Below are 22,290 nucleotides of genomic sequence, written 5' to 3' on the forward strand. Positions count from 1 at the left end.
CCTAGGTAGAGGCACCTACCTACCTCCTATATACCTTCTATATACACCTCCTATATACCTTCTATATACACCTACCTACACCTCCTATATACCTTCTATATACACCTACCAACCTCCTATATACCTTCTGTATACACCTCCTATATACCTTCTGTATACACCTACCTACACCTCTTATATACCTTCTGTATACACCTACCTACCTAGTATATACCTCCTATATGCACCTACCTACCTCCTATATACCTTCTGTATAAACCTACCTACACATCCTATATACCTTCTGTATACACCTACCTCCTATATACCTTCTGTATAAACCTACCTACACCTCCTATATACACCTACCTACCTCCTATATACCTTCTGTATACACCTACCTACACCTCCTATATACACCTACATACCTCCTATATACCTTCTGTATAAACCTACCTACACATCCTATATACCTTCTGTATACACCTACCTACACCTCCTATATACACCTACCTACCTCCTATATACCTTCTGTATACACCTACCTACACCTCCTATATACACCTACCTACCTCCTATATACCTTCTGTATAAACCTACCTACACATCCTATATACCTTCTGTATACACCTACCTACACCTCCTATATACCTTCTGTATACACCTACCTACACCTCCTATATACACCTACCTACCTCCTATATACCTTCTGTATAAACCTACCTACACATCCTATATACCTTCTGTATACACCTACCTACACCTCCTATATACACCTACCTACCTCCTAAATACCTTCTGTATAAACCTACCTACACATCCTATATACCTTCTGTATACACCTACCTACACCTCCTATATACACCTACCTACCTCCTATATACCTTCTGTATAAACCTACCTACACCTCCTATATACACCTACCTACCTCCTATATACCTTCTGTATACACCTACTTACACCTCCTATATACACCTTCCTACCTCCTATATAGCTTCTGTATAAACCTACCTACACATCCTATATACCTTCTGTATACACCTACCTACTTACCTCCTATATATTTTCAGTATACACCTACCTACCTACCTCCTATATGCACCTACCTACCTCCTATATACCTTCTGTATACACCTAACTACACCTCCTATATAAACCTACCTACCTCCTATATACCTTCTGTATACGCCTACTTACACCTCCTATATACACCTACCTACCTCCTATATACCTTCTGTATTCTTTTTGTTATGTCTAGTTGGTTCACCAACTGACATTTCTTTTTTTATTGTCAGCACTCTCTGGATTCTCGGGCAGCTCCCTGAGACATCCGCTTTCTCAGACAGGAGGGGAGACAGCCAATTCTCTCCCTCCTCAGACTCTGCTCCCGCCAAAGACGCCGGGTCACGCGCTTCCCCCAAACTTATACCAACTCCCAGAATCCTTTGCAGCATAATCTGCCTTCTGAGAACTGTGCAATCAAACACTGACAATAACTCAGTTCTCCCCTCTGCTCTGAGCAGAGAGCTGGGACTGTCAGTCATGAATTTTTGCTGGTTTCTCCCGCATGAAAATAGACGCCTCCCAAAAAAACAAAAAACTCATTAAAAACAATCAAAAATCAAAAAATGCAAAACGCACTGGGAAAATGCATCAACCACACCCTGCATAGGGGTGAACCTAGCCTAAGACCTGATGAACACTGAAAAAAAAAAAACACCAGGGGTTCCTTCCCCCCCCCCCACTTTATAAGTGATTACATTCCCTCTGTGCTCAGCTCCATGATAACTGGGAGAGGAGAAACAGCAACACACTGAGCTTCCCAGTGCATGGCTGTGCAGGAGAGCAGGCTGAGTTCCCAGCACAGCTAGAGAACTGACCAAGCTGTGCTCTCATACCTAGTGTGGTCAGTTCTTAATAGGAAATCAAGGGGGCTGGCAGGAACACCAGGGATTTCACACAAAGGAAGCAATACAAAGAGAACAGGATACTAAAAAAAAAAAAAAAAATGCTGCTTTTACATACATTTGAGCTTTTATTTCAGCTTGAAGCTTCTGTTTTTTTGGGCTCTTCCACAAACCCTATCCTCAGCTCATTTTTTTATTATTTTTGTGTGCGTTTTCAAGCTTCTTTTAGCTTTTTCACACATTTTCAAGCATTTTTTGGGCCCTTAGGCATCTTTTCTGCTCCAAAGCTCCTCTCAAAAACGTGAGTTCGGAGGGTTTTTTCTGCCTGTAAACTCCTGAAAATGCCATAGTGTGTGCATGGACACATTGGCAAACGGGATGGGGGAGTTTCCAGGCAAAAAAAAAAAAAAGAGAGCTCGCCGAAAAAGCATAAAAGCCTGAAGGAGGTGCTTCTTTGAGATGCAGTGTGCATGAGCCCTAAGACTGAGAGCTGAGGGATCAATGACTGCTGATCGCTCAGTTCTCCGTCTTCAGAGTAGAGAGCAGTGACTTGTCACTCACTGGCTCTCTTCTCTGCCCTGCCTCCAACCCTGCTTACTGAAGCGCCAGGCTGTGGAGGGGGAAGGAGTAGCTGTGCTTGCGTTTTTGATGCATTTTTTGCTACACTTTTGTTGCTTCCTCCCGCATGAAAATAGATGCCTCCCAAAAACATAAAACACATAAAATGCATGTAAAAAAAGGCAAAATGCACCAGAAAAATGTATCAACTGCAATCTACATAGGTGTGAACCTAGCATAATTCTGGAAAAAAGAAATGGACAGAGGGCGCACCAGCCTAGCGGATTAACTTTTAAACAATTTATTATAATAAACATGTATACACATTATACTCACAAAACAATTGTGAAACACGGGCAATAAGCAATAAGGGACCACCAAGGTCTCCACTGGGCATCCTCAGCTGCCGCAGGCCGTGGAAGGATGTGGACCTCCAAAAAAACGCTTACGTGTTTCGGGGTGTTCCCCCTTCATCAGATCTGATGAAGGGGGAACATGTTTATAATAAATTGTTTTAAAGATAATGCGCTAGGCTGGTGCGCCCTCTGTCCATTTCTTTTTTCCAGAATCTGCTTTGGGTTACCACGACCCGTTAAGAGTGGCAGCACAGCCCGAATTTACTCCAATTTGACCTGAATCGCATCTTTAGGATACCAGCCGCAAGGCCACCTCTCAGGCGCAGGAGACATTTGTTTTATGAACCTAGCCCAAGACTGAGGACTGAGGGATCAATGACTGCTGATCACTCAGTTATCAGTCTCCAGTGAGTAGAGAGCCGTGACTGTCACTCACCGACTATCTGCCCTGCCCTCACCCCCACTTATTGTAGCTACGGGCTGTGGAAGGGGCGGGAACTATTGGCTCAGTCTCCCAGCGGCTGCACCAGCTGCCAATCAGGCATCTGGCTGGATCCCAGTTGTATGACAGCTGAGTGCTGTCAGCTGAAAACGGGTCACAGGAGTGCAGAACTGACTGCACTCCTGTGATCCATAGAAGAAGTATAGCCAAAATAGCTTTTCCCATACATCTCCTTTAAAAAAGTATGAAGGCCAGAGACAGCCATGCTACTAGTATAATGGCAGCCTGAATGTTCCTTTCAAAAAATATATTGGCCTAACAAAAAAAATATTTGTGCATGGCAAGGACGCTTTAATATTTTAGCCTGAAATCATTACAGCTGCAAATTGCATTTTAACCATGGAGTGAAAATTCCTCCTGTATCCCATAACACCATTATTGACACAGCGAAGGACACCAATATGGCAAGATCTGACAAGCTGAAAGCCAAGATATTTTGCTATAAACTTCATAGTCTTATCTGCTTAAAGATCCTACAAAAACATGTTATAAGGTGCCAAGTGCAACAAGATTTTCAGCCGTGAAAGATAATCTGCGTCCTACGAGGCGGGGTAAAGAAATATAATGAAATAACGAGCGCAGCATGCGGTCAGTAATTCTGCCAATCTCTGAGTTTTTTTTTTCCACCTGTCACTAAATAATAAACCATTGCACTGGCACAAGGAACTGCGCTTTCTTAGTAGGTTTAATATGTTTAGGGCTAATTTGCAGGAGGGTAAAAAAAATTCTGCAAAAAAAAAAAAAAAAAAAAAAGTTAAAAAATGAATGGCTTTGGGGAGGGGGAGATCATTTAGGTCTTATCTGCATCATCACCTCCTGTGATGGTGAAGAGTAACAGCTGTGAGTCTCTTAGCAAAGTACTTAGCACCATCATAGGAGTTTACCAGTGAGGCTTCCTGAGGTTCATACTGTAAACGGCCTACACCTATAGCAAGGACATTATTCAATTATGCCCAAAGCTGATCAGCTGTTTTTTTTTTTGATTTTTTTTTATCTCCAGATGTCCTTTATCTGCATATGCAGCTCTTTGGGAAAGGTGAATTATGCCTTTAAGGCACGTTATGTTAAAGCAGGGGTCTCCAAACTTTCTAAACTAGGGCCAGTTTTATTTTCCTTCAGACTTTAGGGGGGGGCGGACTGTGGCCAGCAGCAGTGTAAATATTCCTGGCATCAGTGGGCATAAAAATATAAGCATGTTTGGTATCAATGGGAGAAATAGCGCCCTGTCGTTGGGAGGAATAGTGCCCCGTCGTTGGGAGGAATAGCGCCCTGACCTTGGCATCAATGGGAGGAATAGCGCCCCATCGTTGGCATCAACGGGAGGAATAGCGCCCCATCCTTGGCATCAACGGGAGGAATAGCGCCCCATCGTTGGCATCAATGGGAGGAATAGCGCCCCATCGTTGGCATCAATGGGAGGAATAGCGCCCCATCATTGGCATCCATGGGAGTAAAAGCGCCCCATCGTTGGCATCAACGGGAGGAAAAGCGCCCCATCGTTGGCATCAATGGGAGGAATAGCGCCCCATCGTTGGCATCAATGGGAGGAATAGCGCCCCATCGTTGGCATCAATGGGAGGCATAGCGCCCCATCGTTGGCATCAATGGGAGGCATAGCGCCCCATCGTTGGCATCAATGGGAGGCATAGCGCCCCATCGTTGGCATCAATAGGAGGCATAGCGCCCCATCGTTGGCATCAATGGGAGGCATAGCGCCCCATCGTTGGCATCAATGGGAGGAATAGCGCCCCATCGTTGGCATCAATGGGAGGAATAGCGCCCCATCGTTGGCATCAATGGGAGGAATAGCGCCCCATCGTTGGCATCAATGGGAGGAATAGCGCCCCATCGTTGGCATCAATGGGAGGAATAGCGCCCCATCGTTGGCATCAATGGGAGGAATAGCGCCCCATCGTTGACATCAATGGGAGGAATAGCGCCCCATCGTTGGCATCAATGGGAGGAATAGCGCCCCATCGTTGGCATCAATGGGAGGAATAGCGCCCCATCGTTGGCATCAATGGGAGGATTAGTACCCAATTATTGAAATAAGTCGAAGAAACGATGCCCCATTGTTGGTGTCAGTTGGCAGAATATGGTCTCATCAGTAAGAAAAATAGTGCCCCAAGGGCCGGATAAAGGCAAGCAAGGGGCCTCATCTGGCTCCAAGGCCGAAGTTTTAAGAACACTGTGTTAAAGTGTATGTAAACCCTCACCTTGTTAAAAAAACCCATTCAGTTTAAAATAGAAATGGAAGTTAAAAAGTGTGCATATATGTATAAAAAAAAAAAAAATTTACAAATACCTTTTTCCCCCTTTTTAGAAGTGATCACATAACCTATGTTCTCAGCTACAAAAGGGCTCAGAGACCTAGGGGATGAGAAACAGCAGGACACTGATCTTCCCAGTAAAAGGCTGTGCAGAGGGGGCATGTCAGCACAAGCCTGATCATTGGAGAGCAGGCCTAGTTCCCAGCACAGCCAGAAAAATGACCACGCTGTGTTTTCCTGCTTAGTATGGTCAGTTTTTGATAGGAAAGCAAAGGGACTGGCAGGAACCGCAGAGATTTCACACAAAGGAAGCAATACAAAGAGAACAGGACACTTTTTTCATACAAGTACATGGTGCAGCAGGCACATATCAGGAATATGAAATATTGGGGTATTATATTCTTTAAACAGCACTCGCCCCCTTTTTTCCCCAGAGCGACCACCACAGCACACAGTAATGCATTACCATATGTTAAGATGAACAGCAATGCAGGAGTGCTCCTAAAACCGTTTGTTACCCCAACACTTCAAATTCCTGATATGTGCCTGCTGTACCATGTACTTGTATAAGAAAGTATCCTGTTCTTCTTGTATTGCTTCCTTTGTGTGAAATCCTTCATGTTTCTGCCAGTCCCTCTGCTTTCCTAATAAAAACTGACCATACTAAGCAGGAGAACACAGTATGGTCAGTACTCTTCCTCCAATGATTAAAATTGTCCTGATACGTACCCCCCCCCCCACACGCCCACGCAGCCATCCACTGGGAAGCTCAGTGTGCTGCTGCATCTCCTCCCCCCAGCTCTTATGCAGCTGAGAACAGAGGGAATATGATCACTTCTAGAAATTGGGAAAAAGGTATTTATAATGTATTTTTTATAGCTATAAATAAATGTTTGCCTTTCATTTCTATTTTAAACATATGGGTTGTTTTACAAGGTGATCGTTTACAATAAAAACCCTTTCACACTGAGGTGCTTGAAAACTGCCAAAAAAAAGCTCAGAGCTTTTGCTGCACTTCCCATTCATTTCAACAGAGATGGCATTTTTGAGGTGCTATTTTTAGTGCTCCAAACATGCTGCTTGCAGGATTTTTTCACAGCACCAGTGAGAAAGCATTCATTGATTTTAATGGGAATGGGTTTTTGTGAGCTTTTCAGGTGCTTTTTAAGGCCAAAGAGCTTGAAAAGCGCCTCAGTGTGAAAGGGCTCTCACTTTATTCTACTAGGGTGTCTTTAACCGCTTGCCGACTGCTCACAGTATATTTACTGCGGCAGTCAGCCCCTCACAGGCAGAGCGACGTAGGTTTACGTCGCTAGCCTGTGAGGGATCTAGGGATCGTCCGCCTGTGAGGGATCTAGGGATCGTCCCCCGGTCACTCGCGATCGTCGGTGGAGAGGGAGAAAGGCAGGCGGCTAGTGTAAACAAGCCGCCTGTCATTCTCCCCTGTGTAGGAATGGTGATCATACGGTTCTACTATGTAGGACCGCTTTTTGCGATTTTTTTTTTACCAAACATATGTAGCATAAAACAAATTGGCTGAAAATGTTAAAAAATTTTCACTTTTACATTTTTTTGGGGGGGAATTTCATATAAAAAAATGTGAAAAATATTGTTATTTTTGCAAAATTGAGGCTCTTTTTTTGTTTATAGCGCATGATCAAAAAAAATCACACAGGTGATCAAATACCACCAAAAGAAAAATGGATTTTTGTAAAATCTTACCGTAAAATCCTTTTCTCTTAGCTCATTGACAGACGTAGTCCTCGGTGATACAGCACCTTCGGGTTATGTTGCCTCCACAGGAGCAGGACTAGACAGGAAATAAAAATGCTCTGGCCACACCCTAGGGGCAGTCCCAGAGGGTATATCCTCTCTCTCTCCGCCACAGCAAATCAGTTATGTCACAAAAGCAGTGCTTAGCGAATTTAACCCAACCCAACTCAAAAACAGAGGGGCGGGGACTACGTCTGTCAATGAGCTAAGAGAAAAGGATTTTACGGTAAGATTTTACAAAAATCCATTTTTCTCTATCGCTCATTGACAGACGTAGTCCTCGGTGATACAGCACCTTCGGGAAGTCCCAGAGCAGTATCACAAATGAGGGGTGGGAAAATGGAAATCAAATCCCAATCTAGAAGGCCCAACCGGTGCCAACTAGAAGTTTACAATGCTCATCCTTAATGATGAGACTCAACAAAAAGAAATTTTTCAAACAGAAAAAAACCCTCGAGGTAGACCACCGGTCTCCTCAAATTGCGGCCTGCAAAACCTTGCGGCCAAATGAGGCATCCGCCGATGCCATCACATCAATTTTATAGAATTTTGTAAAGGTATGTACCGACGACCAGGTGGCCGCCTTACATACCTGGACCACTGACGCCTGATGGCGAAAGGCCCAGGAAGTACTGAGCGCTCGAGTGGAGTGCGCCCTAAGAGGGAACGGAGGACTCTGACCCTTAATAGAATAAGCCTGTACCACCGTCTGTCTAATCCATTTGGCAATGGTCGCAGCAGATGCAGGCAACCCCTTTCTGGGGCCATCCGTGATCACAAAAAGTTAATCCGTCTTACGGAATGATTCCGTAGCTTTCAGGTATACCCTGATTGCCCGAACCACATCCAAGGAATGCAACGCATGTTCCCGATGATGATTGGGCTGAGGACACAAGGAAGGTAGTACAATATCTTCATTCAGATGAAAATCTGAAACCACCTTAGGAAGAAAGGATGGCTTAGGATGAAGTACTACCTTATCCCTATGAATCACTAGGTATGGGGACTGGCATGATAATGCAGCCAGTTCTGACACCCTGCGAGCAGAAGTGATAGCCACCAAGAAGGCCACCTTCTGGGATAAAGTAAGCAAGGGAATCTCCCTGATGTTTTCAAAGGGAGGTTTCTGTAGAACCGACAAAACTAAATTAAGATCCCAGGGCGGTAAGGGCGCACGGACTGGTGGAGCCAGGTGCCGCACCCCCTGGATGAAATTCCGCACCAAGGACTTGGTAGCTAAAGGTTTCTGAAAGAAGATTGCTAATGCTGAAACTTGACCCTTGATGGTGCTCAAGGCTAGTTTCTGCTCAACCCCTTTTTGCAAAAAGGCCAATATTCGAGTCACCGAATAGGTACGTGGAGGAAATCCTAAAGATTCGCACCACGCAATATAAGTCTTCCATGTGTGATAATAGACCTTGCTGGAAGTCGCTTTCCTTGCTTTAATAAGGGTAGGAATGACTGAAGCTGACAACCCTCTGTCCTTCAGTACTTGGGTCTCAATGGCCAGGCCATTAAAACCAGCGACTGTAAAGCATGATGGTAAATTGGTCCTTGAGACCACAGACATTCCCTGAGACGAAGTTCCCACGGAACGTCTGCGACTAGCATGTCCAAGTCGGCCAGGCCGGCTTGACGAGGCCAGCCTAGAATTTCTAGGACCACTGGCGCTGACTGGATCTGAACCAGGCATCCCTAGAGCTATCTGGCCCCGACCATCCGAGAAAGTCTGGTCGTTTTCTGTTCCCACACATTTATCAGATACCTGATTCCTATCAGGAAGGGTGATCTTTTCTGGTTGAACCTCAGGGACCGAAGTCACCCGGCTAGAGGCTTCTTGGTCTGTCTGGTCAACCAGATCCGATTCCTGTGGGGAATAGAGACTAATCTTAGGAAAAGGTAAAGGAAAAGATCTATTCAGGGAACGGTGACTACCGCTCTCTGTAGTACTTAAATGTTGGAAGGGAAGAATCGCACCGGTAGTAGTAGTCGATGCCCGATCTAATGTCCTGAATACCGGTGAAAACGTCCCCCCACCCTTAACCCGGGTGGGGGCGCACCTTCAGGCTGTGTAATCCTTTGCTGCGGGTTTGGCTGAGTCGGTCCTCTGTTTGTCCGACCAGCCTTTCTTGAACCCTCCTGGAGGAGTCTTGTCTTTCCCGCTAGTTCCAGCCGGGCGTACGAACCCTTTATGGGCGGTAAAGAAAGGTCCTCGCTTGTTGCGAGGTCCCTTAGCTTTAGCAGCCTGTGGCAAGAAAGTGCTCTTGCCCCCAGTGGCATCCTTAATAATTTCATCTAGGGTGGCCCCAAATAGACGATTCCCCTGAAAGGGGAGATTCGTCAAGGTCTTTTTGGAACCTAGGTCAGCTGACCAGCATTTTAACCACAGCACACGTCTGAGGATTACCGCTGACATAGATGCATGCCCTAATAGGGGAGTAGTGTCCAAGGCTGCGTCACAGATAAACTGTAGCCCTTGTATAATCTGTTCCATCAAATCAGATGTTTCCTGGGGAATATCTTTTCCCCTAAGGTCTTGGCGTACCAATCTTGCCCATTCCGTAAGTGTCTGGGAAACTAGACCAATAACAATTACTGGTCTAAATGCTGACCCTATCAGAGAGAAGATAGTGCGGGACTCTGCTTCCATCTTCCGATCCACCGGATCCTTAAAGGACGAAGTGTCCTCCACTGGGATAACCGTGGCTTTATTCAGCCTGGAAATAGGTGGATCCACCACTGGTGGTACCGTCCATTTCTTAATGAAGGATTCCTCAAATGGATAGCGTCTAGCAATACGCTTGGAAATCGTAAAGGTACGCTTAGAATGCTCCCATTCTCCTTTAATTTTATTCCCAAAACACTTGGGAACAGGAAAAACCTTCACCGTTTTGATGGGCTTGTTAGTACCAAAGGGAATCTTTGTTTCAGTTGCCTCTGCCGGTAAAACCTCAAGTCTTAAGGTTTCCCGCACTGCCACAACTAGTGCGTCCACCAATGCTTCTTCCTGAATTATAGCGGGAGAAGGAACGTCCTCCTCACTGTCTGAGGGAGCTTTACCTGAGGTAACAGCCCTTGCAGAGGGACCTGCAGCTGCAGTGACCATCTCTGAATCTGAGTCAGAGGTGTCAGATAATATAGGGGTAGGCGGGGGTCGCTTCCTTGACCCCCGTCCCTGACAGGCTGCCTCCACCCGAGCCACCAAAGACTCCAAAACTGCTGTAAATGCATCCATACTCTGTGCACCGGCGGGTCCCGTGGCCCCCTCGAGGGAAACAGGTGGGGGAATTAGTGTGGCAGGGTCCATGATTATTCCAGTAACTTCCCGGATAATACACTTCAAAATAAAAAAAAACTTTTTTTTTTTTTCAGACCCCCAGCGCCACAAAAGCCCCTTAGTGTTACCTGCTAGGGATCCCTATCGATCGAGAGAGAGAGAGAGATAGACCCGCAGGCTCACCACTTGATGCTCAGAGTTTAACTGCAACAGGTTACAGCGCTGTGTTCACAAACAGGAAGTCTTTTGGCTGGCTGCCCAGGAAGAAAGGAGGCGGCTCAGCCCCTCTGCACGCCTTCCGGCGCCTCCCCTAGCTCCATGAGGTGTTTGGATCACCTCAAACATGGCCGCCCCCATGCTGGAGACACGAGGCTACGCCAAAATGGCGGCTCGTGCGATCCAGCAAAAAAAAAAAAAAATGGCGGCGGCCTGTACCGAATAGCGGTGTGCTGCAGAGCACACAACACCTCTCTGCATGGGGATTTGGCGTGATTGGCGGTACCGGCCCTGGCGGACCGCATGGCCGTTCGGAAGGCCTGCTATAGCTGGAGATTTGACTAGGAGTCTACATGTCCGTGGCTTCTGACTGGTAGGTACTTATTATTATCACAGTAAGATTCCCAGACTGCCACTGATTACAATCTTTAACATGTATACAATTAGATTGTTAGCTCCCAAACCAAGCCTCCTGGCTTTTTGCACATAAAATCACACTCAAAGTAGGGGGATCTGTGCCATGTTATAGGATAGAGGGGGACTCTATCTTACCATACAGAGAGGGGCCCGTGTTCACCACAAGACCCGTCAAGGGAAAAGGGGGAACATACTACTCACCATACCGGAACCAGGCGGGCACCAACTCCTGACAGTACCCCTCTCCACCGGGGCGGGAGGGCTGTCGACCAATACGGACGCCGTGACTCATGGTCCTTGGCGTTTCAGCGAGACGTTTAACTCGCGGGGTCAGTCCCCCAGTGGGACTATGTCGCGGCCGACCCAGCGCGGAGCTATGGCCTGCACGCGCTCGTAGGCTGAACTGGGGTGACCACCGGATCTCAACATCCAGCCCGTCGCCCAGTTCAGCTTTCTTGCTTGAAGATCTCACAGGAACACTGGAGAAAAAAAGCTGTCTAAAAAATCTTTTTAAGAAAAAAATCCTGCCAGGACCGAAGATCCCAGCAAGGTATCTAGGTCCTTACTCCTGACTAGACAGAAAAAAACTGATTTGCTGTGGCGGAGAGAGAGAGGATATACCCTCTGGGACTGCCCCTAAGGTGTGGCCAGAGCATTTTTATTTCCTGTCTAGTCCTGCTCCTGTGGAGGCAACATAACCCGAAGGTGCTGTATCACCGAGGACTACGTCTGTCAATGAGCGATAGAGAAAGCTCTGTTTGTGGGAAAAAAAGGACGTCAAATTCGTTTAGGTACAGCGTCGCACGACCGCGCAATTGTCCGTTAAAGTCACGCAGTGCCGAATTGCAAAATACCCCCTGGTCAGGAAGGGGGTAAAATCTTCCGGGGGTGAAGTGGTTAAAAAAGAAAGGAAACAATAGCTGGCCTATATAGGTTTAGCAGAAAAAGGAAGTGGGGAGTAAATGTTCCGATGAATTTGTAACTTACTGCATTGAGAGTGGCCAGGAGAAAACGTCGGAGCTTACATTTCATATGACACAACATAAGCATGTATAAAGTTTCACATTTTACTTTGGTGTAAGTATTTGCATACCGATACTCTCTGCAGAGAAGAGGATAAATGAGGCGCTTGTAGGAATCTTCTACAGAATTCCGCAGAATTGTCATCAGCTCCGGCTTTGCATACTGCTTTGGTCTCCACCTTTCAGGAAAAAAAAAAAAAAGTTAATACTAGTCAAAAATTGTATATTTTACCTGAGGTATCCGTTTATGAAACCGAGATCCTAATGATTGCAGTTCATCTCTGATCATTTTTGGTTTATGAAACAGAGATGATCGGGGGGAAATGCCAACATGTACTGTGACATGCAGAATCAGAGCATGATCCCCTCCCTCCGGAGACTGGGCCACAGGGCAGTATTCCAACATGATAACGACCCCAAACACACCAAGACGACCACTGCTTTGCTAAAGAAGCTGAGGGTAAAGGTGATGGACTGGCCAAGCATGGCTCCAGACCTAAACCCTATTGAGCATCTGTGGGGCATCCTCAAACAGAAGGTGGAGGAGCGCAAGGTCTCTAACATCCACCAGCTCTGTGATGTCATCATGGAGGAGTGGAAGAGGACTCCAGTGGCAAATTGTGAAGCTCTGGTGAACTCCATGCCCAAGAGGGTTAAGGCAGTGCTGGAAAATAATGGTGGCCACACAAAATATTGACACATTGGGCCCAATTTGGACATTTTCACCTAGGGCTGTACTCACTTTTGTTGCCAGTGGTTTAGACATTATTGGCTGTGTGTTTTTATTTTGAGGGGACAGCAAATTTACACTGTTATATAAGCTGTACACTCACTACTTTACATTGTAGCAAAGTGTAATTTCTTCAGTGTTGTCACATGAAAAGATAGAATAAAATACTTACAAAAATGTGAGGGGTGTACTTACTTTTGTGAGATACTATATATATATATATATATATATATATATATATACAAATATATACATATATAAAATGTGTGTGCGTATATATTTTGTGTAGGGGGACTAATTATTTTATTAACATAAGGTGGGGGTCTCCTCTGAGAATGCCCGTGTACTCAACAGTGGTAATTTACCGCTGCTTAATAAATGGGCACCAGAGCGTTTCAGTGATTTTCTCACACTGTAATCTCGCTACGTCTCATTAAATTTGGCCATTTGCAGAGGAAAAACTTCTTCTCTGTTTTCCCTGTGAGAAGTGAAGTTCTCTGCTTCATAAACTGGGTGCCAGAGGAGATAATTTTCCTCTGAGAACTGCCGAGAAGTGAACTGAGAAAAAATTATCAGTTTCATAAACGTACACCAAAAAGAAAGTATCATTACACTAAACTAAGATCAGTTTTATTTGCCTTTTGAACAGTGAGGTGGGCAAGCAAAAAGGAAGCATTAAAGAGGGCATTAAAGAGAATCTGCTGCTTTTTCCTGCACAGGCTCACCTTAAAGTGGTTGTAAAGCATTCTAGTCATTAGGGTGAAAAACCTTCCATGCTGCAGCTCCCCCCAGAACCCCCCCTCCTTTTTCTTACCCAAGCCGATCCATCGATGTGCAGCGGCTCCAGCCACTGTCTCTCTCCTCATTGGACAGATTGATAGCAGCAGGAGCCATTGGCTCCAGTTGCTGTCAATCAAATCCAGTGACACGGGAGCGAGGGCAGGGCCGAGCCCTGCTCTCTGTGTCAATGGACAGGAGTGAGCCCGCACTGTACCCCTAGGGAAAGCGGCTTTCCGTGGGGACACCCGATGAAGAGAAAGGATTTGGCGTGCAGGCAAGGCACCCCAGAAGAAAAGGATCAGGGTTGCTCTGTGCAAAACTATTGCACAGAGCAGGCGAGTATAGGCATGTTTGTTTTTTGTTTTGTTTTTTTTTTTTTTTAAAAATGAGGGTTTACAACCCCTTTAAGAATCCAAAATGTATAATTATAATACAATCACTATATAATTATCCGTGAGCATTATAATGTGCACTCTTTCAACTAAAGTGCTATCATTTAAAGTGTCTATGGTCCTAAGTAGGGATGCACCGATCCGACTTTTCTAGTCCAGATACCTGGCATTGTGTATCAGCGGATACCGATCCGGAACTACACACATACACAATATGCATGCGGCTGCAGTACAGAGCAAAGCCACTGCTTCCTGTGTATGGCTCCTCCATTCACAGGCGGAGTGCCTCTGATATCACTCTGCCTGTGAGCCGGTCCTATACAGGAAGTAACGGCTCCGTGCAAGTAAGGGACGGCTAAGCCGGGACTCCGCAAATCCAGATCAACCCGTAGATCGGTTAATTTTACAGATCCCCGATCCAGCTATTTTGGCAGTATCGGCGCCGATATCCGATCCTAATATCGGATCGGTGCATCCCTAGCTCTAAGTCGTCTTAAAATGTTAATATCTTATATACATACATACAGTGCCTTGCGAAAGTATTCAGCCCCCCCTTGAACTTGGCGACCTTTTGCCACATTTCAGGCTTCAAACATAAAGATATAAAACTGTAATTTTTTGTGAAGAATCACCAACAAGTGGGACACAATCATTAAGTGGAACGAAATTTATTCGATATTTCAAACTTTTTTAACAAATAAAAAAAACGGAAAATTTGGGTGTGCAAAATGATTCGGCCCCTTTACTTTCAGTGCAGCAAACTCTCTCCAGAAGTTCAGTGAGAGTCTCTGAATGATCCAATGTTGACCTAAATGATGATAAATAGAATTATGTTTGAAGCCTGAAATGTGGCAAAAGGTCGCAAAGTTCAAGGGGGCCGAATACTTTCGCAAGACACTGTATAATAAGGTGCAAAATACAAAACATCTTTTTTTCACATTCATTTGGATTAGCTGCCCTAAGCGCGTTTGTAACGTAAAAGAATCTCCTGCACCTTCTTTGGGCTTCATTCGTCTTTGTTGTGTGACAATTGCAGCAAAGTTGAACTGTGTTTGGGGTGCCATGATGAATGAATGGCACCCATACATGCGCTGAGTATTTTGCCATGATTTCAGCAAAATCACAGCACAGCCCCAGTGCAAGGGATCATTTTTAAGTTTGCAAGAGTTGAGCTTTAATCAGAGGTGACTAGGCCCAATTTGCGCTGCCCGGACCACTAAACTGCAGCATATTAACCTGAAAAGACCATTACTATAAATAAAGCATTGATTCTACCTAAAATGTTACATGTAAAAAAATTACACAATTATTTTAGACTGTAAGCTCTAACGAGCAGGGCCTTCTTACTCTTATAACTGTATTGAATTGTATTGTTTGCCCTAACATTGTAAATCGCTGTGCAAACTGTTGGGGCTACATAAATCCCATATAATAATAATAATAATATACAACTCTTTTAAAGAATAAGTACACCCATATTTAGTGTATAACATGTAACATGTTAAGCATCTACCATCTCACCCCTCGATCCGCCCCCTCCCTGTGACAGCGGGCGGGGTGACCTTCTCACTGCACCCAGTGTCACGATTCAAAAAGAGTGCGGCGGTGCAGGGCTCCACCCACACAGCCGTGTCAGTGAATGAATGCCTACAAGTACCATCAGCCTTTGAAGCCGACAGTGTGTAGTTCTTAATAAACTACCACTCAGTTCATTGATCTTCCTGTCATTTAGTAACTGCCTGCCTGTAAGAGGTATGGGCAGACACTGACAGTGTAGACACAGTTTTTATGAATAATATTTTGTAATAAACTTTTGTATATTTTTCATTTGTATATTTTTCAAAAATTGTGTAAGCTGTGCCTTAAAAATCCCACCCAAGCTGGGGGTTTTACCCTCTATAGTTTTTTTTTTTTTAACTGGTTGCCGACCACACGCCGCCTATTTACTGCGGCAGTGTGGCCCTCCAGCGCAAGCCCATGTAGGGTTGCGTTTGTCGCGCGCCGGCAGCTAGGGGGGTAGAGCACGCGCCGCTGGCAGCGCGCTCCCGCCCCCACTCGGCAGCGGGGAAGCCGATGCACGGGTCAGTTGGCTCCAATTGCCGCCTGACACCCTCGATCGTTCCCCGCTGAGAGAGAAGGATGGGCAGCTGTTGTAAACACAGCCAACCGTTCTTCTCCCTGGAATGATCACAGAGCCCCGGTGATCCTTTTATAAAAGGATCACAGGTCTCTATGATAATTTTACAAGCCCCCCCCCCCAGTTAGAATCACTCCCCTAGGTTCACATTTAACCCTTTGATCACCCACAATGTTAACCCCTTCCCTGCCAGTGTCATTATTACAGTAACAGTGCATATTTTTAGCACTGATTACTGTAGTAATGTCACTGGTCCCCCCCAAAAGTGTCAAAAATGTCAGTTAGGGGTCCGATCTGTCCACTGCAATGTCGCAGTCCCACTAAAAAAAAAAACGCACATCGCCGCCATTACTAGTAAAATTAAATAAATAAAAATGACATACATCTTTCCCGTACTTTGTAGACGCAATAACTTTTGCGCAAACCAATCAAAATACGTTTATTGAGATTTTTTTTTTACCAAAAATATGTCGCAGAAAACAAATTGGCCTAAAATGTTAAAATATTGTAATTTTTTTTTTGAGAATGTTATATAGAAGAATGTGGAAATATTGTTTTTTTTTTTTTTTTTCAGAATTGTCGGTCTTTTTTTGTTTATAGCGCAAAAAATAAAATCGCACAGGTGATCAAATACCACCGAAAGAAAGCTCTATTTGTGGGGGAAAAAAGGATGTAAATTTAATTTAGGTAAAGCATTGCACTACTGCGCAATTGTCCGTTAAAGTAACAGTGCCAAATCGCAAAATATAAGGGGGGAAATCTTCCGGTCCAGACGTGGTGTGGCACTTTAAGGCCTTTTTGATACAATTTGCAGCTACAGACAGTCTGCAGGAGCCCGAGACTGCACCCGTAATCTGCTGATCATGGGTGCAATGCTTTACAGGCTCCTAGAATAAAAAAAATTTGAAAGCACATTTTTTTTACCTGCAAAAAATGTGCATGTTTTATTTTTTTTTTAAAAGGTGAATTAATCCTTTAAATATTCCAGAAAATGAAAACCCATCTTCTTCTTTTGGCCCTTTGAAATAATACACTAAATTTAGATTTGCGCGTTATAGCTGCAGTAAAAACCCTGAAATACTAAAATCGCTTTGGGCTGCAGAAACCTGTCTCCTGTCAGGGAATAAAGGAAAAAAAAACCTTTAATAGGACTTAAATTGTTTTAACACCATGTCTCTATAATGCGCGGGGACATTGATGAGGCATTTCAGCAGCAGAAAAAAAAAAAACAAAAAAAAAAATATTCAGTAAGAATGTATACAGACCTTTCATTGACACACCACCTACAGAATGCATCCTTCACCCTGTCAGGAATGTTGACCTTTACTGTCAGGATTTTTAGACTTTCCCCACGGTTAATGGCCAGAATCTGAACAGAAACATAAATGGCACAGACAGATGACACACAAATACCCAAAAGATAAACTTATCAAGTCAACATCCATACAAGTGCTTTCTATGACAATCCGCAAGAGCGTGTGCTGCTTCTGTACCGGCAGGAATATACAGCAGTACAGTAATTACTTCATAACATTTTTCATTAATAAAATGCGAACAGTTACAACCATAACAATGACAAAAATAGAAATAACAAAAACAATTACAGTAATAATAATAATAATGCATAATTGTAATTATATAGAAGTGTTAAAAACTACCATTATATATGTTATGTCTGATAATGGTAATAATACATAAAACAGGGCCAGGTCAAGAAAGGGCTGTAACCCTGGAGGCAGTTTTTTTTTTTTTTTTGATTGGAGAAGGGGGGGGGGGGAAGGGGGGCAGCACCCTCCTAATCATAAGCCTTTCATTTCACCACGATGAGGGGATGGAGCAGTGAGCCTTACAAACTAATACAAAAGGGGAGATGAGGGGACAGGGCCTCAATGGAGGTGGTGGAGTGTCCTACAACCTACATGCAGCAGACATTGGCAGTATAGGGATGAGGGGGTGTGTGTCAGAAACTCCAGAAGCACACTTGGAGGTGATGCCGCTCTCGGGAGGGCATGGTCTGCTCTGCCATTGAGGGGAGAAAAGTTTATCTTAGGGTAGAGCCAGTCCAGCCATTTCATGGTGCAGTTATGGAGAAGTCCAGAGCTAGTGTTCACTCAATGCCTGCACTCATACCTGGACTGCAAGCAGTAATCATGTCATAGTAACCAAATATTACTCATAAAGAGCCACAATCCCCTGCCCTTCTTTATAAGGAATAAATGTTCCTCTGGCATACTTCATAAGGAGCCACGTCTCCCTGGACTACTTCATAAGGAGCCACGTCTCCCTGGACTACTTCATAAGGAGCCACGTCTCCCTGGACTACTTCATAAGGAGCCACGTCTCCCTGGACTACTTCATAAGGAGCCCCGTCTCCCTGGCCTACTTCATAAGGAGCCCCGTCTCCCTGGCCTACTTCATAAGGAGCCACGTCTCCCTGGCCTACTTCATAAGGAGCCACGTCTCCCTGGCCTACTTCATAAGGAGCCACGTCTCCCTGGCCTACTTCATAAGGAGCCACGTCTCCCTGGCCTACTTCATAAGGAGCCACGTCTCCCTGGCCTACTTCATAAGGAGCCACGTCTCCCTGGCCTACTTCATAAGGAGCCACGTCTCCCTGGCCTACTTCATAAGGAGCCACGTCTCCCTGGTCTACTTCATAAGGAGCCACGTCTCCCTGGCCTACTTCATAAGGAGCCACGTCTCCCTGGCCTATCTTCATAAGGAGCCACGTCTCCCTGGCCTACTTCATAAGGAGCCACGTCTCCCTGGCCTACTTCATAAGGAGCCACGTCTCCCTGGCCTACTTCATAAGGAGCCACGTCTCCCTGGCCTACTTCATAAGGAGCCACGTCTCCCTGGCCTACTTCAAAAGGAGCCACTTCTCCCTGGTCTACTTCATAAGGAGCCACATCTCCCTGGACTACTTCATAAGGAGCCACGTCTCCCTGGCCTACTTCATAAGGAGCCACATCTCCCTGGCCTACTTCATAAGGAGTCACATGCTCCTGTTCTTCCTCATGATGTAGGATAGGGGGGACATGATTTCTTAAATGAGGAAGGACAGGGGGACATGGCTCTTTATGAAGTAGGGCTGGGGGACATGAGATAGGACAGGGGGCATGGCTCTTTATGAAGTAGGCCTAGGGGACATGAGTCAGGACAAGGGGACATGGATCTTAATGACGTAGGATAGGGGGGACATGATTCTTTATAAGAAGCCGCGTTCCTTTGTCCTACATCAGGGGTGTCAAACTCAACTTCATCGCGGGCCACATCAACATTATGGCTGCCCTCAAAGGGCCGGTTATATCTGTAAGATTAGATGTCCAGAGCACCCCACGTCCCCTAGCACTATTACATGAGATGTCAAGAGCCCCCCCACCATCAGAATTCAAGAGTCATCCACCCTTCCTTACATCACAATGCACCCACTTACCTTGTGCTGCTGCCAGGAAGAAGATACGGGTGGATCTGGGAAGAAGTGCAGGGTCTGGAGGAGAACCAGAGGAGGGCTGGAGTCAGCTTCCAGAGTCTGCTGAATGCTGAGACCAGGGGAGGCACAGGCAAGGTGGTGTTGTGGCTGCACAGAGAGGTGCAGGATCTGTAGGTGAAGTTCTGCCCTCCTCTCTGCTGCGGACTGCTGTGAAAGGGGGGCAAAATCTAGCCTTTCTGCAGCTGGATCCTGCACAGAGGAGTGCAGGATCTGGCAAAGGAGTTCTGTCCTCTCTGCTGCTGACTACAGAGACAAGGTGGGGGCAGAGACAAGGGGGGGGGGGGTGCCGCAGCTGCAGGAGAGGTGCGAGGGCCACATGAAATGCCCTGGGGGGCCGCATTCGGCCCGCGGGCCTTGTGTTTGACACCTGTGTCCTACATCATAAGGAGCCATGTCTCCCTGTCCTACCTCATAAGAAGCCATGTTTCCCTGTCCTACCTCATAAGAAGCCATGTTTCCCTGTCCTACCTCATAAGGAGCCACGTCCCCCTGTCATACCTCATAAGGAGCCACATCCCCCTGTCATACCTCATAAGGTGCCACGTCCCCCTGTCCTACCTCATAAGGTGCCACGTCCCCCTGTCCTACCTCATAAGGTGCCACGTCCCCCTGTCCTACCTCATAAGGTGCCACGTCCCCCTGTCCTACCCAATAAGGAGCCAAGTCGCCCTGTCCTAACTCATAAGGAGCCAAGCCCTGTGTCCTACCTCATAAGGAGCCAAGTCCCCCTGTCCTACCTCATAAGAAGCCATGCTTCCCTGTCCTACCTCATAAGGAGCCATGTCCCCCTGTCATACCTCATAAAGAGCCACATCCCCCTGTCATACCTCATAAAGAGCCACATCCCCCTGTCATACCTCATAAGAAGCCAGGTCTCCCTGTCATACCTCATAAAGAGCCAGGTTTCCCTGTCCTACCTCATAAGGATCCATGTCTCCCAGTCCTACCTCATAAGGAGCCACGTCCCCCCGTCCTACCTCATAAGGAGCCACGTCCCCCCGTCCTACCTCATAAGGAGCCACGTCCCCCTGTCCTACCTCATAAGGAGCCACATCCCCCTGTCCTACCTCATAAGGAGCCAAGTTCCCCTGTCCTACCACATAAGGAGCCACGTCCCCCTGTCCTACCTCATAAGGAGCCACGTCCCCCTGTCTTACCTCATAAGGAGCCACGTCCTCCTGTCCTATCTAATAAAGAGCCATGCCCCCTATTTTACTTTACAAGGAGTCATGTAAATATACTGAATGCTCAAATCGCATGCATATATTCTCTAGACACCTAAGAGGGTCTATTATATTTACAAATGTTTTAACACAGGATTCAAATAGCTTTCACCAAGGATTCGCACATTTTTCCAAAATAATTAAATTAGAAAATATGTTAATCCTTGGTAAGTTATGTGAATCTGGGAGGGGGGGGGGGAGAAGTTTAAATTCATCATCATCTCACTTTCATAATAGCAATAATAATGTTCTAGCAACTGTACACAGCATAAAAATAATTTTCAATATCAAACTATGTAGCTTAGACTTCATAAAGGAAGCCACTCTGAATGCTGACCTAGCAATAGAGGGTGAATAAACCCCATTCCATAGAGTTCTCATAGAACAGAAAACAAATGTTATTCCACAGTTTTACCAATAGATACATTATTTATATAGTTATATGGGAAAAAAAAAACAAAAAAAAACTTTAGTGTTCAGATCTGAAATTCTTATTTTTTTTTTCTCAAGTGAGCAAAGAAAGCGTTAATTGGCCTCATACAATGATGGCTTTATAAGAGAACATGTACAGTCAATTAGAAGTAAAATCTTTTCTGACATTTCCTTTTGAAAACAAATCTCTACAAATGCGGACTCGATTTTTTGGCAGCTGTCATGAATGCAGTCTGAAAACATTAACAACTCAATGTGAGGTAATCAAATTTCTTTCACATAACTATCGAAAAAAAGGACTCAGCAAAAAACAGCCCAATTAAGGTTTGCATTTCTAAATTAGCTAAAAAGAAAAAAAAATCTAAGTGTACTAGAATGTAAATAAAAAAATAATTTATGAAAGGTTCATAACCAGACCCGACAGCGGGGTACTTTACGTAAAAATGACATAAGAATTTTTTAACAGGTAAATAATTCAACAGTAACCTTTTAATTTTGAGGTTTATAGCTGTTCCTTATTTGAAGACATTAATTCAGAAATTTACTGAAAGCGTTAACAATGGATGCATACATTTAAAAAAAATTAATATGACACCTTTTTAGTGGAGAAATAGAGGTACTTTGTTCACTTGAAATGTGTTCTAACACCATAGGTCTAATCAAAATTAACAGAGATTAGGTTTTATTTAAAATAAAAAAAAAAAATATTATTTTTTTATTTTTTTTATTTTTTTTTTTTTGAGCTGAACTCCAGACAAACGCCTAAATACACCACTAAAATATGAAAAGCCTTTCCTGCTAAAGGATCTGCATTTCTATCCATCCA

The 22,290-nt window shown here is 45.0% G+C and overlaps 1 protein-coding gene across 1 annotated transcript in view; it reads right to left on the reverse strand.

Moving 5' to 3' along the window:
• SRBD1 (S1 RNA binding domain 1) overlaps positions 1–22,290 on the reverse strand; it is a 399,572-nt gene that overhangs the window by 273,818 nt on the left and 103,464 nt on the right. The window contains exons 11-12 of the mRNA XM_082249845.1: positions 17,582–17,685; positions 12,349–12,456 (exon numbers count right to left, since the gene is read on the reverse strand). Of these exons, the coding sequence (XP_082105971.1) occupies positions 12,349–12,456; positions 17,582–17,685 (212 nt within the window). The remainder of the gene's footprint in view (positions 1–12,348; positions 12,457–17,581; positions 17,686–22,290) is intronic.

Source organism: Pelophylax lessonae (genome assembly GCF_965119305.1).
Source record: "Pelophylax lessonae genome assembly, chromosome: 3".
Classification (NCBI taxonomy): domain Eukaryota; kingdom Metazoa; phylum Chordata; class Amphibia; order Anura; family Ranidae; genus Pelophylax; species Pelophylax lessonae.